Here is a 17,754-nt window from a genome sequence, read left to right as displayed (position 1 = left end):
TCGAGAAGCAGTCCTATCCACCAGATCACCATAATCTATAAAAGGATAAGAATATAACAGAGACTAGCTGTTTTTTAGCTTTAAAATAAAAACAATATTTGTTTCGAAAGAAAAAATACAATCTGAGTTTTAGTTTCAGATCAGACAGTCCCAGACAAAGAAGCCTATGCATTAGAACAGCATGGTCCACAGTGTCAAAAGCATTTGACAAATCAAGAAAAAGTGAAGCACAGCATTGCTTACTGTTGAGAGCAACAAGTATATCGTGAATTACTTTTGCAGCAGCAGTAGTGGTACTGTGATTTTTTCTGAAGCCTAATTGCAGTTAAGAAAGGAGTTCATTAGAATATAAAAACTCTTTAACTTGGTCAGAAACAAGGGATTCAAGGATTTTTACCAAAACACACAAATTTGATATAGGCCTCAATTAAATCTGGCCCAGGAGGTTTTCTGTGATCTAACTCTTTAAGGGCTTCATGCACCTGCGACAGTAAAAGCAACAAAATGAAAAGGCTCACCAGAAAACACTGGAGAGTTATAGCATGGGGTCATAGCAGCTCCTCCTGTAGACTCGAACAGAGACCAGCGGAGACAAAATGCTCGTTAAAACAGTTGAAGATGCCGGCTCTGTCATAGACAGGTAGTGAGTCTTTAAGAATGCATTTTAGGAGCGTTTCGTCCCTTTCATTCACAGAGAGATTTAATGACTTTCCAAAAATTTCTGTGGATTATTGAGGTTCTCACTTGCAACTGATAAATTCGCATTTGGCCTTTTTGATGAGTGAAGTACATTTATTTCTTAGCTCTAAAAACGGCCCAGTCCTCAGTAGAATCACCATTTCTAAATTTGGCCCATATCACGTTGCGCTGATGTATAATGTCTGACAACTCAGGAGAAAAACAAGGTTTCCCCGTCCTTTTACTCTGAGTTTCCTTAAGGTAGCATGTTTGTTTACAATTTTCTCAAAACTTTCCTTAAAAAATGACCAAGCAAGCTGAACATCGGGTACCAGACTCAACTGACCCCAGTTTATCAGTGATAGGTCATGATGATGGGCTTGCTCATTAAAATTTTTCAAATTTCTATTTCTAATAATTTGTGGTTAAATTTGGGTGTTTTATCACCTCTGGAAGTAGCAATAACACAATAATCACGCAGGTCACCACAGAAAACTCCCACAGATGAAAACTTTGTCAGGATTAAATCAAAGTAGATTTATTTTTAGTTTTTGAGATTAGGTCTTGTAGGTAGATTTACCAACTGGCTGAGATTAATGGGATCACAGAAAGATTAAAATTCATCAGAACCCACATTTACCCAGTCCCAGTTCAAGTCCCCAGCCAGTAAAAGTCCCTTATCATTTAATTTGGACAAAAGAAGTTTTAAAGATGATAAGGCCTCCTTGGAGGCAGATGGGGGTCTATAACAACCCACCAGTTATTGAAAGGGATTTAAAGATTTCAACGTTCAAGACCAAAAACTCCATTTGCTTGCAGAGACTCAGAAAGAACTGCTGATGCACCAAATCTTGCTTTAACATAAACATCTATGCCACCGGCTTTCTTCGGCCTGTCACTGCAAAATACCTTATACCCTTGCACATTTATATCATCATTTGTCGTTGATTTTGTCAACCATGTTTCGGAAATGATCGCTATGTCCTCGCCTGTAGATTCAATCCAAATGTATATTTTGGGCAGTAAACTGCGTACATTAAGATGAACAAATTTAAGTCCAGATATTGACCTAAATTGAGCAGGAGTCTGGACAGGGTTGGGTTTCCAGATGGAAGTAAGAGTAGAGTAATAATCATTCTGCATTTCACATTACATTCTGAAACTAACCTATCATATGCTGAAGCCAGGCAATGCCTGTCATTAAATGAGGATAATAAATTATGCAATGCAAGAAAATTCTGCAGTTTAGGCAAATTCTTAAACTTGCGCTGAAACCAAAATGTTGTATAGTGGCTCAAACCCTTACAAAACAACTATAAAAGCCATGAAAAAATCTTTATAAACCTGGGAAAATTGCAAGCAGAGAGCGATTGCTCTGTCATGCTATGGTTACAGAAAACATTGACTAACAACAGTCATGGTGCAGCATTTGGATGCTTCAGCCAGCCTGAGAGGGATGTACAGATTTCCGAGGGACCTAGAATGAGGGTTGAGTTGGCTTGTAATGGTCTGCAGGTAGGATTATAGTAGCACAAATCATCAATAATAAGAATCAGGTGCTAACAATTAGAATCAATTACCAGAATGCACAATTCAGAAGAATTACACTTTAAATGCAGCACCCTGAAATCAGGACCCTTATATAGGGAATGGAACAGTTAACTCAGCTGTGCATCACGGGTTATCTCCAGCACTTAAGCATGTAACACGTTTGTGATCTTACTGTTATTATTTTGTTTTGGTGATAATTTAGACCAAAAATTTTTTTTGCATTGCTGCATTATTGAGTGCTCCAGCACCTCGCATAAAAGAAAATAGAAAAATGGACCTGGATTAATTTATTTAATTATTATTACTACTACTATTAATAATAATATAATACGCTTGAAAAAATGCCTATTCCTTTGTAATATCTGAATCATACCTTGTGTAACTCATCCAAAGTTTGAAACCGGAACAAACAATGGAGTAATTTATTCAATATGACACTTTAAATATTCTAAACTTTGACTGATAAACTGTTCCTTGCTGTTGAAAAATAAGTGAAAATGATCCACAATGCGGCATCTTTGCATAGCTTATGCTGTTGATGTAAATGGTGATTTTTGTGAGAAATGCGGCTTATGCAAGGTAGCCACGTAGTATTATTTTGGGTTTTTTTTAACTGCTGTGGCTTTTCGAAGCCCTTCTCTCACTCATTAGGGTCCAAGCCATTCAAAGTATAGCCGGAGCCTATTGTTGTTGAAATGTTTATTATTGTTTCCTCCCTCTCAGCACAACTCACTCAAATTGGAACCCCTTAGCCTTAGCCTTAGCCGTAAAAAGTTGTGAAACTTGGCACACACCTCAAGCTTGGTGAAAATAGTGGTATTCAACAGTCCACAAACTTTTCAATGTATAAATAGTTCGACAGCGCCCCCTAGGGAAAAAAAATTCCCAAAGAATGGGGTCTCAAATGTCTACTTTGACATAGGAAAGTGAAATTTGGCACATATGTCCACCACCTCAAGATGAGCAAATAAGTCCATTAAGCACCTGTTACCATGGCAACGAGGTGTCCACCATCTTGCTGTTTACGCCCATTTTATTACTTTAAGTGCATTGTATTTGAATGAACTAGTCTGAGGGGATTTATATATATACATACATATATATGATGAACTGCAAAGTATTTATTAAACTGCAAGGAAGTCATGAAAAGGTAAAGGTCCTGATCATCCGTGATATTGGGGAACTGGACAAATTCTGATGGAGCCAAACACAATGAAGAAATTATCCAACTCAGGCACTAAACACAACTTGACAGAACTACTGACACTTGAGTAAAACAAAGATTACGCTGTTTGGAAGGAATGACACACAAACACATGTAGAACTAGTAATTGATAATACACAACTAGAAAGAGTTAATGGATTAAAATTTCTTGGTGTGATCCTGGACCAAAAAAATGAGCTGGAAACCTCATATAAACCATTTAAGAACAAAACTTGCAAAAAGCATTGCAATTATTGGCAAAATAAGTCACACATTATTTACACTAAATCACTTTATTGTACTCTTAACTGATTTTAGCGTTTTTATCAAACTGCGTGGAGGTCTGGGATATCTACATAAGCATCCTACATCCGACATGCACATTGCAGAAAAAAGCAGTACGGACATTAAAAAGGTAGGAATTAGAGAACACACAAACCGACTTTTTATAAGCTCACAGACATTGACATTCATGGACTTGATTTGATTTAAAATGGCGCAAATAATGTTCAAAGCATTAAATAATTTACTACCGAAAAATATTCAGAGAATGTTCACAGAAAGAGAAGGAAGTCATAATTTAACAGGAAAGCTACAATTTAGAAAGCAAAAAGTAAGAACAACAATTAAAAGTATGTTTAAAGTATGTTAATCAGGTTTTGGGGTGACTTTGTGAAACAATCTGGATGAAAAGCAAAGCATATTAATGAAAAGGTACGGAAAATATTTATGAAAAAGTAAATGATGAGGGATAAAAAAGACTAATAACATAAGTCCATGGACGTTTATGTAGTATTTATGTAGATATGGGTGTAAGTATCTTAGTTCTAGTTTGGACAAAGACGTCAATTCTGTCCATAATATCGTTCAAGATATTATGGGGAAATATTTTTATTACATTTTTTGCCAGTATCACTCACCCCTAGTTACCAGTGTATGGAAGAAAGTGTGAGCTTAGGAATGATAGAACTACAACAGATATCAATTTTATATTCACATTGTAGTAAAGAGTTCATATTGTGTATCTCTAAATATGGTTACTCATTATACAAAAGTTGTTCCTGATGCATTAGTTCACTCTCTATGTTAAAAGATTATCTGTTTATTGTCTTTATTAATGTAAAGCATATATGGTAGCTTGGGATGACAAGCTTTCCACTATGAGGAACTACTCAGATAGAGGTTGTTTATTGACGAGGAGAAGGGCTCTTTGTCTGCTGAGAGGTGCCAGAGTCTGAACTGGCAACCTTGAATGGCAGCAACAACTGAGGTTTAAAACCAGTTCCTGTCTGTTTGTCAGATCAGAACCGCTCCAGACTTCTCCACAATCAAACGTCTGAATTGTTTTTCTAATTGCAATACTTTGTTCTTCTTTGCCAGTTGCTGCTCCGAAGCCGGCTAGCCACATCTGCGTGTCTCCTGTTGACACCAGGCCAATGGACGCACTTTTTAACTGTATTTTAGACATCAGATCCTGGATGACAGAGAACTTTCTTCAGCTTAACCAGGCCAAAACCACATATTAAGAACATCACAAAAACAGGGTTTTATCATTTAAAAAACATCGCCAGAGTCCGCCCCATTCTCTCTCAGGCTAACACAGAGATACTAATGCATGCTTTTATTACAAGCCGTATTGACTATTGTAATGCCCTGCTTTCTGGTCTTTCCAAAAAGAGTATCTCAGGTTTACAACTCTTACAAAACTCAGCAGCTCGTGTCCTGACAAAAACCAGGACACGGGCCCATATTACACCAATCTTAGAATCACTGCATTGGCTCCCTGTGTGGGATCGGGATCGGGATCGATTTTAAGGTTCTTTTAATGGTTTAATGGCCTTGAGCCCCCTTATCTCTCAGAACTACTTTTACCTTACGAGCCCTCGTGATCCCTGCGCTCCTCTGGCAGCAGGCTTTTACTGATTCCCAAAGTCAGGACACATATCCACGAAGAGGCGTCATTCCAGTGGTATGGCCCCCACCTGTGGAACAGTCTGCTGGAGGACCTCAGGGGTGCAGAGGATGTTCATGTTTTTAAGAGCAGGCTCAAGACCTACCTCTTTAGTTTGGCTTTTATTTAATCTTTTATTAAGTTTTAATTGGTTAACTTATTCCAGTTTGATTTTCTTTTAAATGATTATTTTTATTTCAGTTTTATATTTATGTGTGTGTATATCTGTATGTATATGTGTATTTATACACATATATTTTAAGTTTTTATTTAGAGTCTTAATGCATTTTATATGTTTTTAAATGGCGTTTCCTTTGTGGGAGCGGTCTGAAACCGGGGTGGCGGTGGTGGACAGGGTGCAGTGCTGCTGGTGCCTCGGTGGATTTTTTGTTCCATTTGTTGCCTCCCCTGGGTGCCTGGGCCTCTGCGTTACTGCCAAAGCCGCAGACGGCTCCTCGGATGGGGTTTCCACGACTAGTCCGTCTGCACTTAGCTCTCTCATTTAGATGTATCTAATAAGGGGGTTGGAGGTATCTTTTTATATAATGTGTCTGTCTGTGTGTTTCCTTTGTGTCTGATTTTAAACTGTAAAGCCCTTTGAGTTACATATTTCATGTTGGAAAAGTGCTTCATAAATATAGTTTGATTTGATGATCACAGTGTGGTTCTGGTTTTACGTCTCTACTTAAACCTGCTTCTTTGCACCTGCATTTGATCAAAACTGAGCTTGTTCTTTGTGTGTTTTATTTTTAGTTTTATTCTAGTTTCTTTTATTCCAGATTTTATTTAGTTTTTCCTGAGCATTGTTTAGTTTTAAATTGTGGGCTGTTTGTTGCTTGTTCCTTTATTGTTTAGCACTCTGGCCAGCTGCTGTTGGAAAAAATGTACTTTTGTAAATAAATTTGAACTTGAACTTAAACTTTCACTCCAGACTCCTCAACTTTTGACTGTTTAGAATTTTTCCACAACATATTTTAAGCGCACCGAGTTTTGTAATTATTTTTAGGTATAAGTGTAACATCTGTTTAAAGTCGATGTGAACTTTTTAAAAGTAATTTGGAAAATGCAAGTGCTTGTCAAAATGGGAGAGCTCATGAACTTGTGAGAGGCTAAAACAAGGTTTACTTTCATTATGTGTTTTATGATGCTCCAAATATTTCCTGTTGGTGAAAGGTCTGGATTTCAGGCAGACCAGTTTTCCACATGAAGCATTCACTGCCAAAAATTGCTGCCTCCACCTCAAGATGGAAAAAAAAAATGTTTTTAATTAAAAAAGGTCTCAGTCTACAGCAAAACACAGAAATCCCTACAAACTGAAATAATGGTATCAGGTCACTTTCTGTCTTACAAATTCTGGACTGCTGAGGGTTGGAAAGAACCATCTATTCCTGACATTACATCCCCTCAATCAGTAATCAACAACCACATGAAACAACATGTCTGTTCATCCAGTGAGGTGTGTCTTTAACAAGCTTCTCCCTTCCTCACAGAGACTTCCTCCCTCGTGGTTCAGGAATCGTTACTCGCCGCCCCCTGGTGCTGCAGCTTATCAACTGTCCAACGGGTAAGACCATAAACACAGTCATGTGATCACCTTTATTGACCCTATTTGACAGGTATTGACCCGATGTTGTGTGTATTGATCAGAGTATGCAGAGTTCCTGCACTGTAAGGGGAAAAAGTTCACAGATTTTGATGAAGTTCGTCAGGAAATTGAAGCGGAAACAGATCGGATTACCGGACACAACAAAGGAATCAGTCCCGTCCCCATCAACCTGAGGGTGTACTCTCCCCATGGTAACATCCCTGACACACACAAACCATACACCTGCAACACATCAACCACATGCACTCCCCATACATTTGTAATAAACCTGCCACATGTTGACTGAAGCACTATCTGTCCTATCCCTACCTCTTGTGTGCCGGCAGTGCTGAACCTGACTCTGGTCGATCTTCCGGGGATGACAAAGGTCCCTGTGGGTGACCAGCCAGCTGACATCGAGCACCAGATCAGAGAAATGCTCATGCAGTTTGTCACCAAAGACAACTGTCTCCTATTGGCTGTTTCCCCGGCAAACTCTGACCTTGCCAATTCTGATGCCCTGAAGATCGCCAAAGAAGTCGATCCGCAAGGTTAAAGTACATCTCCACCTGCATCATGTACACCTCAACTCTCCTCATTTACATTTCATTACATTACATTATTTACATCTAATCCCCTGTCAAACAGAACTATTAATTGTGCTACACACACACTTGGAAAAAGGTGTGCCCACAATGTGAAAAGCAACTTGTATTTATTGAGACAAAGCCTTCCAATCTCTTTCCAATTCGTTATTTATTTTGGTGTTAGTTTTGGCTTCTTAACCGCTCAATTAATTGGTCAGTGACTCAGCTAAAAAAACTTAAAACACATTTGCACTAAGGTAAATATACACTTCACAAATGCAAATGCATCTAAAAGTAATGCAACCAATAAATAAATTAGAAGTACACACCTTGGTTAACTTCACCACATTCCATAAACCTCATCCAAAGCTTTTTAAACCTACAACAATGTTTTAATCAACAAACAATTTATCAACTAACAACCCTGGTGTGGTGTTTATATAGTTCCAAAAGGGGCGCTTGAAAACTGTAAACGCATGATACGGCGAGCAAGCTAGTACCCACGAGTGAAAACACACATGGTGAGGAGGCAGTTCTGCAGTGTGAGGCAATAACACAGTGTGTGCAAGCAGAGAATCACTCTCATGAGAGTTGACCAGTCCACCGTGGACACGTCCTGATGTCCTCGCTGCAGTGACCTGCACACTCTCAACTCCATCACTGGTCGCTCCAACGCGGAGGTTTGCAGACTCTGGAGGTGGAGACTGTGGCTGATGTGTGGAAAAAAAACCTGACATATTACTCACTACAGTAGGATCTTAAAAAAGAGTGAACCTAGAGGTGTCCAGCCTGGATGGAAACAATTAGATTGACCTGCCACCAGTGTTAACTCAACACAGTATACCAGCCAAGAGGGAAAACAGACCTCAGCAGAAAGATGTAGATAACTGGCCTTATAAGCATGAAGTCCACATTACATTTACATTACATCTGCTTAGTGGTTCCTGCTGTCGGAGAGGATGGATGCTTCTTCTCTCCCTCCCGTTCCCACTCTGACCTGCTGCTTCTTTGTATTGTCATCTATCTATCTGAGCCTCTTGTTCCATTTTCCTCCAAATTTAAATCATGGATCTGGTCAGCTGGTCTCTCCATGCAGCTCATCAAATCTTTTTTCCCCAAAGAATGGGCTATGGGGATCCTGCAGGTCCTGAGGGAATGCATGCTGCTGGATACGTGATGAAGGTCGTGTGCCTGCTGCTTCTTTCTGTGGAGGATTTCCACACAATTGGATTTACAATAACTGGGTTTCGGCTGTTTGATGTGTGCGGTTTCCTGTTGCTTCGCAAATTTTGAAAGATCTGTGATGGACTACGCCAAGCAACTAGCACTCGAACTCATGCGTGACAACACTGGAGCTGGTCGTGGTTCTGGAGCTCATCCGTTAGTGGGAAACATCTTGGAGAAGCAGTTGCTCGGTTTGGTGGAAACTGACCCCCGATTCGGCTGTTTCAGAGTCCGACAGAGACCACTAAGGACTCAAAGCTGAGCCAAACGAAGCTTAGCTTGACCCAAAACAAAGCTGTTATCTGGATCTGGCTCCCTGACTGGCCTTGGGCAGGCTGGTTATCATGTCTCCTGGAATGTAATGCTGTCTGACGCTCAGCCCCCCTCCTAACCTCCCTCCCTTTCTCAGGCCTGTGGAACTTAAACTGAACTCAGCTCTCAAGGCCGCGTTTACATCAGGTGGCCCAGATGAACTGGGGAAAGTTCACAGACTCACTCACTGAACACACACATTCACACTAATCAAATCAAATCAAATCAAACTTTATTTCTTGAGCACTTTTCATGCCTCAGGCAACACAAAGTGCTTTACAGGATAAAATCAAGTCATAAGGATTAAAACAAACAGTGGATAAAAAGGCATTTAAAGAAAATAGACACAAGCTCTTTCCACACACTCACTCACACACACAAGGACATAGAGCAAAGAACCCACCCACATTCCCCGAAAAACATCATTCCCTGAATACTGTCTCTTTAACTGAGTTCTGGTTAATAAAACAACTAAAAACATTCAGGAAGTGATAAAAATTCTGACTTGATGCTGATTTGAGGAGACAATACCTCGGGATTCATCCACACCAGGAGCCAGTCCCCTGCATGCTCATAGGGGCCGCCGCCACAGCAACCACACAACTCCTAGGCAGCAACGGGGCCACCCCGCAGCCGTGAAGCTGCAGTGCTGGACCCCCCGCCACCCAAACAGCAGCGGCCGCCATGACAACAGCCCCCAGACCAAACAGGCAGGGCCCCCAGCGTGCTGGATCCCCATAAGGAAAACACTGGAGTTAAAACCTGAAGATGAATAACCTTAAGAAGCAGTAAGAAATAAGAGCAACAATAAAAGAAAATAAACATATTTATATAGAAGGACTTCACAATAATGTATTAAAAACAATAAATCTAATAAAACATTTTAGAAATAAATAAATTAATAAATGAAGTAAATTAAGATAAGTAAATAAAGTAAAATAAAATTCAGTTAAATGCTAAGCTAAAAAGGTCTTGAGCCTCTTCTTAAAAACATCAACAGTCTCGGCGGCCCTGAGGCTCTCTGGCAGGCTGGTCCACAGTCCAGGACCATAACAATGGAAAGAGGTCTCACCGTATGTCTTAGTTCTGACTTTAGGAACCACTAAAAGGCCAGTACCAGAGGATCTCAGGGTCCGCGAAGGCTCATAATTAAAAAGAAGGTCGGATAAATAAGAAGGCCCAAGACCATTAAGACATTTATAAACAAGTAAAAGAATCTTAAAATCAATCCTGAAGCTCACAGGAAGCCGATGCAGCAATTTTAAAACTGGTGTAACGTGTTTCCGCCCTCTGGTCCTCGTCAGAACTCGTGCCGCTGAATTCTGGAGTAATTGTAGGCTGGAAAGAGACTTTTTAGGAAGACCAGAGAGAAGGGCGTTACAGTAATCTAATCTACTGGAAATAAAAGCATCAGCACCTCTGTGCTGGCAAGAGAGAGAAATGGGCGGACTCTGGCAATATTTTTTAGATGATAAAAACCTGTTTTTGTTACATTTTTTATGTGTGGAATAAAATCCAGCTCAGAGTCAAGAAGAACACCCAAATTTCTCACACACTGGGAGGGATTAAAACGTTGCAATTTTGATAAAAGGATCTCTCTCTTGCCCTCAAGACCGATAATTAAAACTTCAGTTTTGTCCTGGATGAGCTGTAAAAAGTTCTCTGCCATCCATGACTTTATATCTGAAATACAATTTAAAAGAACATTTAGTGGCTCGAAGTCATCAGGGGACACGGCGACGTAAAGCTGTGTATCATCGGCATAGCTGTGAAAATCAACGCCGTGTCTCCTGATGACGTCCCCAAGTGGTAACATATACAGGTTAAAAAGTAACGGGCCTAACATTGATCCTTGGGGAACCCCACATTTTATTTCATAGGTTCGTGAGGAGCATGTCTCCATACTTACAAAAAATTGTCGATCCGAGAGGTAGGAATGAAACCACTTAAGTGCAGTTCCTGAGAGGCTCCACCAGACTAGGGCTGCTCGATTATGACAAAAATTATGATCACGATTATTCTGACTGAAATTGTGATCTCGATTATTTAACACAATTATCCAGTGTTTTTTAACAACGCTGCGCGTCCTGGTGTTCTTGACGGTTAAGATGAGATAAGTAACATTGGTAACATTCGCGATGTTATCTAAGACTCAAGGAAGACGCATTGAACAGTCTTGTTGAGGTGGGCAGGAATGATTTACTGTAAAGATTCGTGTGACGGCGAAAAAACTTTAGCCTGCGATGTCTGCATGTGCATTTGTTGATCCAGGCCCGACCCATCTATGTAAATGCCATCTGGAGAACACCAAATCTTAATGTTTAGTTCACACAATGCATCTCTTTCCAACAGATTAATTGGGGTTTGATCATTTATCAGAATTGGTATTTTAATTTCACTGTTTTCACCTGCTAATTTTACAGGAGTATAAATGGGGTGGAGCTGAAGATTGCCCAAGAATCCAATAGTCCTGAAAAATTTGTCTGACTTGGGGAAGTTAGAAGCATATTTTGACTGTATTCATGTATACGTTGCTCCAGTATAGACTAGCACTGGAATATTATGATCTTGAATTTTTACTTTTAACATTGGTTCAGATCCTTTTCTAGATATTATTGGTAATTGAGGCTCTCTGTTTGGACTCTCTGGGCTGTCACTTAGCTGCAGCTGAGTCAGGTTCCTCTGTGCAGTCATCTCCTGATCTGTATGTCTCTCTGATATTTCTCGACAATGTGGATTAAATTGACTCGAAACTGTTGTGGTGACATTAAAGTATGACCCACAACATCCTCCAGTCTGGTCTTTACTGTAGGTGACATTGCTGAGACAATGGCATTTCTGAAAAGAGCAAAAACTACAGGATTACTTTCAACACCCTGCTCTGTTTCTTGTTTCCATCTCGTCATCTTGAAATTTGACCTAAAATTGTCCTTCTGGTATGAACCAAGACCTCCGTTCTGTTGTTACATAAAAAAAAAAAAAATCATGCTGAATATGAAAGAAAACGAAGTGATCAAAATTAGTCACTTGCCTCGTAAAGGGTTAATTATTGTGAGCTCACTAAAATACCACCTTGGTTTATTTATTCATTTATTTATTTATTTACTTTTACATTGGTAGTTTAATCCACCCTATTTCTAAAACAGGCATCAAGGCGTTTGGAAAACAGATGGCGTTCATCAGGACTAGAGGAGTCTCACTTAACCTGGAAAGAAAGTTTAATCGTATACAAAAAAGCCTTACGTACGGCAAGAACAGCTTATTATTCATCATTGATAGAGGAAAACAAAAACAACCCTCGGTTTCTTTTCAGCACTGTAGCTAGGCTTACTAGGAGCCGGAGCGCTGTGGAGCCATGTATTCCTTTCTCACTTAGCTGTGATGATTTCATGTATTTTTTCAGGAATAAAATTGATACTATTAGAGATCAAATTCACAAAATTCTTCCTTCTACTTATAATGTTGAGCCTGTTGTGGTCTCCGAAGCATCCTTAGAACCAGGATCTGACTTGTGTCTAAATAGTTTCTGTCCTGTCCAACCCTCTGAATTAACTAAAATAATAGCTTCATCTAAACCATCCACCTGTATCTTAGACCCTCTCCCAACGAGCCTCTTTAAGGACATTTTCCCTTTAATTCATACATCACTACTAAATCTTATCAATATGTCTTTAGTGACAGGATATGTACCACAATCATTTAAAACTGCTGTAATCAAGCCTTTACTTAAAAAGCAATCTCTGGATCCAGAGGTGATAGCAAATTATAGACCTATATCTAACCTCCCGTTTATGTCCAAAATTCTGGAGAAAATAGTTTCTGCTCAGCTACATGCCCACCTGAGCAGAAATAATTTATGCGAGGAGTTTCAGTCAGGATTTAGAGCTCATCATAGCACTGAGACGGCATTGGTGAAAGTTACTAATGACCTTCTTATGGCCTCAGACAAAGGACTTGTGTCCGTACTTATCTTGCTTGATCTTAGTGCTGCATTTGATACAGTCGATCATAACATTCTGTTACAGAGACTAGAACAGGTGATTGGAATTACAGGTACAGCATTAAGCTGGTTTAAATCATATTTATCTGATAAACTTCAGTTTGTTCATGTAAATGACAAGTCCTCCTCCCAAACTACAGTAAGTCATGGAGTTCCTCAAGGTTCTGTACTTGGACCAATACTCTTCACGCTATATATGCTCCCTTTAGGCAAAATTATTAGACAACGTGGAATAAACTTTCATTGTTATGCAGATGATACTCAACTATACTTATCCTTTAAACCAGATGAAACAAATCAGCCCGATAGGCTACAAAATTGTCTCATAGACATAAAGACTTGGATGTCTAGAAATTTTCTCCTCTTAAACTCAGATAAGACTGAAGTAATTCTCGTTGGATCTGAAAAACTCAGAGCTAAATTTTCCAGTTTTGTAATGAACCTGGATGGCATTTCTTTAGCTTCCAGTGCTACAGTGAGAAACCTTGGAGTAATATTTGACCCTGACCTGTCCTTTGGCCCACATATTAAGCAGGTTACTAAAACAGCCTTCTTTCATTTACGTAATATAGCCAAAATTAGGGACATTCTGTCTCAGAGTGATGCAGAAAAACTGGTTCACGCTTTTGTTACGTCGAGACTAGATTACTGTAACTCTCTATTACTGGGCTGTCCTAAATATGCCCTGAAAAGCCTTCAGCTGATCCAGAATTCTGCAGCCAGAGTCCTGACCAGAACCAGCATGAGAGATCATATTTCTCCAGTTTTAGCCTCTCTTCATTGGCTGCCTGTTGAATCTAGAATAGAATTTAAAATCCTTCTCCTTACATATAAAGCCCTCCACAACCAGGCACCACTATATATCAAAGACCTCATTGTTCCTTATATACCAAGCAGAGTACTTCGTTCGCAGACTGCAGGCTTACTTGTGGTTCCTAGAGTCTCAAAGAGCCGAGCAGGAGGCAGAGCCTTTGGTTATCAGGCCCCTCTCTTATGGAATAAGCTCCCAGTTAGTGTTAGGGAAGCAGACACCCTCCCCACCTTTAAGACTAGGCTGAAGACTTATCTTTTTGATAAGTCCTATAGCTAGGGATGGTTAGCATCCCTTAGTTATGCTGCTATAGGTTTAGACTGCTGAGGGACATTTCCTGATACACTGAGCTTCTTTCTTTTTCTCTTTATCTCTTTCTTTTACCCCCCCCCCCCCCCCCCCCCCCCCCCCCCCATAACAGTGTTGCATCATTAACATGTATGTCTCCTGTCTCAGCAGGTCTCCCTGGCCGGGAGTAGCAGTTCCTGTTGTCTGTTGTCTTTCTGTCCTCTTCCCCCCACACAGCAGAGGCAGATGGCTGCCTGTCCTGAGCCGGGTTCTGCCGGAGGTTTCCTTCCTGTTAAAAGGGAGTTTTTTCCTTCCCACTGTTGCCAGTGTGCTTGCTCAGGATGGGAGATTGAGTTGGACTCAACTCAATCTGTTGGTTTCCTTATATAGGCTGTTATGAATTGGCCTTCATTATGTTTTCCCCTCTGTCTGTAAAGCGTCTTGAGATGGCATTGCCGTGATTTGACGCTATATAAATAAAGCTGAATTGAATTGAATTGAATTCCGGCTGAGGACCATGGTCTCAGATTTGGAGGTGCTGATTCTCATCCCAGCCGCTTCACACTCGGCCGCGAATCGCTCAAGTGAGAGCTGGAGATCACGACCAGATGAAGCCAACAGGACCACGTCATCCGCAAAAAGCAGGGACCCAATCCTGAGGCCACCAAGTCGGATCCCCTCAACACCTCGGCTGCACCTAGAAATTCTGTCCATATAAGTTATGAACAGAATCGGTGATAAAGGGCAGCCTTGGCGGAGTCCAACCCTCACCGGAAACGGATCCGACTTACTACCGGCAATGCGGACCAAGCTCTGACACCTGTCGTACAGGGACCGGACAGCTCGCACAAGGGGGTCCGGTACCCCATACTCCCGGAGTACCCCCCACAGGAGCCCCCGGGGGACACGGTCGAATGCCTTCTCCAGGTCCACAAAACACATGTAGACTGGTTGGGCAAACTCCCATGCCCCCTCCAGGACCCCAAAGAGGGTATAGAGCTGGTCCACTGTTCCGCGACCAGGACGAAAACCACACTGCTCCTCCTCAATCTGCGATTCAACTATCCGGCGAACCCTCCTCTCCAGGACCCCTGATTAGACCTTACCAGGGAGGCTGAGTGTGATTCCCCTGTAATTGGAACACACCCTCCGGTCCCCCTTCTTAAAAAGGGGGACCACCACCCCAGTCTGCCAGTCCAGCGGTACTGCCCCCGATGTCCACGCGATGCTGCAGAGGTGTGTCAGCCAGGACAGCCCCACAGCATCCAGAGCCTTAAGGAACTCCGGGCGGATCTCATCCACCCCCGGGGCCTTGCCGCCAAGGAGCTTTTTGACCACCTCAGACTTCAGCCCCAGAGATAGGAGAGTCCACCCCTGAGTCCCCCAGCTCTGCTCCCTCATGGGAAGACGTGTTGGTAGGATTGAGGAGGTCTTCGAAGTATTCCTTCCACCGACCCACAACGTCCCAAGTTGAGGTCTGCAGCTCCCCACCTCCACTGTACACAGTATTGATGGAGCACTGCTTCCTCCTCCTGAGCCGCCAGATGGTGGACCAGAATCTCCTCGAAGTCGTCCGGAAGTCTTTCTCCATGGCCTCGCCGAACTCCTCCCATGCCCGAGTTTTTGCCTCGGCAACAGCCGAAGCCGCATGCCGCTTAGCCCGCCGGTACCCATCAGCTGCCTCCAGAGTCCCACAGGCCAAGAAGGCCCGATAGGACTCCTTCTTCAGCTTGACAGCATCCCTCACTGTTGGTGTCCACCAACGAGTCCTGGGATTACCGCCACGACAGGCACCAACGACCTTACAGCCACAGCTCCGGCTGGCCGCCTCAGCAATAGAGGCACAGAACACAGCCCATTCAGACTCAATGTCCCCCACCTCACTCGGGACATGGTTGAAGCTCTGCTGAAGGTGGGAGTTGAAGCTCACTCTGACGGGGGACTCAGCCAGGCGTTCCCAGCAGACCCTCACAACACGTTTGGGCCTGCCAGCTCTGACCGGCTTCCTCCCCCACCATCTGAGACAACTCACCACCAGGTGGTGATCAGTTGACAGCTCCGCCCCCCTCTTCACCTGAGTGTCCAAGGCATGTGGCTGCAGGTCCGACGATACGACTACAAAAATCGATCATCAGGGAATCCTGATGCCAGGTGTACATATGGACACTCTTATGTTGGAACACGGTGTTCGTTATGGACAATCCATGACGAGCACAGAAGTCCAATAACAAAACACCATTTGGGTTCAGAGGGGGGGGACCATGCCTCCCAATCACTCCCCTCCAGGTCTCACTGTCATTGCCCACGTGAGCATTGAAGTCCCCCAGCAGAACAATGGAGTCCCCAGAAGGAGCACCCTCCAGCACTCCCTCCAAGGACTCCAGAAAGGGTGGGTACTCTGAACTGCTGTTCGGTGCATAAGCACAGACAACAGTCAGGACCCGTCCCCCCACCCGGAGGCGGAGGGAAACTACTCTTTCATCCACTGGGATAAACCCCAACGTGCAGGCACCAAGCTGGGGGCTGATGAGAATGCCCACACCTGCTCGGCGCCTCTCACCATGAGCAACTCCAGAGTGGAAGAAGGTCCAGCCCCTTTCGAGGGTTCTGGTTCCAGAGCCCAAGCCATGCGTCGAGGTGAGTCCAACTATATCTAGTCGGAACCGCTCAACCTCGCGCACAAGCTCAGGCTCCTTCCCCACCAGAGAGGTGACGTTCCACGTCCCTAGAGCCAGCTTCTGCAGCCGGGGATCGGACCGCCAGGGTCCCCGCCCCTTGCTGCCGCCCAGCTCACACTGCACCCAACCCCTACGGCTCCTCCCGCAGATGGTGAGCCCACGGGAGGTGGGGCCCATGTAACCTTTTCGGGCTGAGCCCGACCGGGCCCCATGGGCGAAGGCCCGGCCACCAGACGCTCGCTCTCGTACCCCGCCTCCAGGCCTGGCTCCAGAGGGGGGGTCCCGGTAACCCGCGTCCGGGCAAGGGAACATTCATGCCGAGGTTGGTCGTCATCATAGAGGTCGATGACGTAGGGTGGATTGCCCTCTCCGGGTCGGGAGTCAGGTCCTGACTCAAGTGGAGGAGTTTAAATATCTCGGGGTCTTGTTCACGAGTGAGGGAAGGATGGAGCGCGAGATCGACAGACGGATCGGTGCGGCGTCTGCAGTAATGCGGACTCTGCGCCGGTCTGTCGTGGTGAAGAAGGAGCTGAGCCAGAAGGCAAAGCTCTTGATTTACCAGTCGATCTACGTTCCTACCCTCACCTATGGTCATGAGCTGTGGGTCGTGACCGAAAGAAGGAGATCTCGTATACAGGCGGCTGAAATGGGTTTCCTCCGCAGGGTGGCCGGGCTCTCCCTTAGAGATAGGGTGAGGAGCTCGGTCATCCGGGAGGAGAACAGAGTAGAGCCGCTGCTCCTCCGCATCGAGAGGAACCAGTTGAGGTGGCTCGGGCATCTGGTCAGGATGCCTCCTGGACCTCCCTGGTGAGGTGTTCCAGGCACGTCCCTCTGGGAGGAGACCCCGGGGAAGACCCAGGACACGCTGGAGGGATTATATCTCTC

The 17,754-nt window shown here is 43.3% G+C and overlaps 1 protein-coding gene across 4 annotated transcripts in view; it reads left to right on the top strand.

Moving 5' to 3' along the window:
- The window catches only part of LOC306764855 (dynamin-1), a gene marked incomplete at both ends in the record, with an annotated part of 82,842 nt that overhangs the window by 25,407 nt on the left and 39,681 nt on the right, over positions 1 to 17,754 (top strand). For all 4 annotated transcript variants that reach the window (XM_079252140.1, XM_079252142.1, XM_079252141.1 and 1 more), the window contains 3 exons: positions 6,875 to 6,948; positions 7,032 to 7,181; positions 7,317 to 7,520. In XM_079252140.1, coding sequence (XP_079108266.1) covers positions 6,875 to 6,948; positions 7,032 to 7,181; positions 7,317 to 7,520 — 428 coding nt within the window. The remainder of the gene's footprint in view (positions 1 to 6,874; positions 6,949 to 7,031; positions 7,182 to 7,316; positions 7,521 to 17,754) is intronic.

This window comes from Telmatherina bonti (genome assembly GCF_933228915.1).
Source record: "Telmatherina bonti genome assembly, chromosome: 13".
NCBI lineage: Eukaryota > Metazoa > Chordata > Actinopteri > Atheriniformes > Telmatherinidae > Telmatherina > Telmatherina bonti.
The sequence above is the reverse complement of the archived record's forward strand: the minus strand, read 5'-3'. Positions and strand labels throughout refer to the sequence as shown.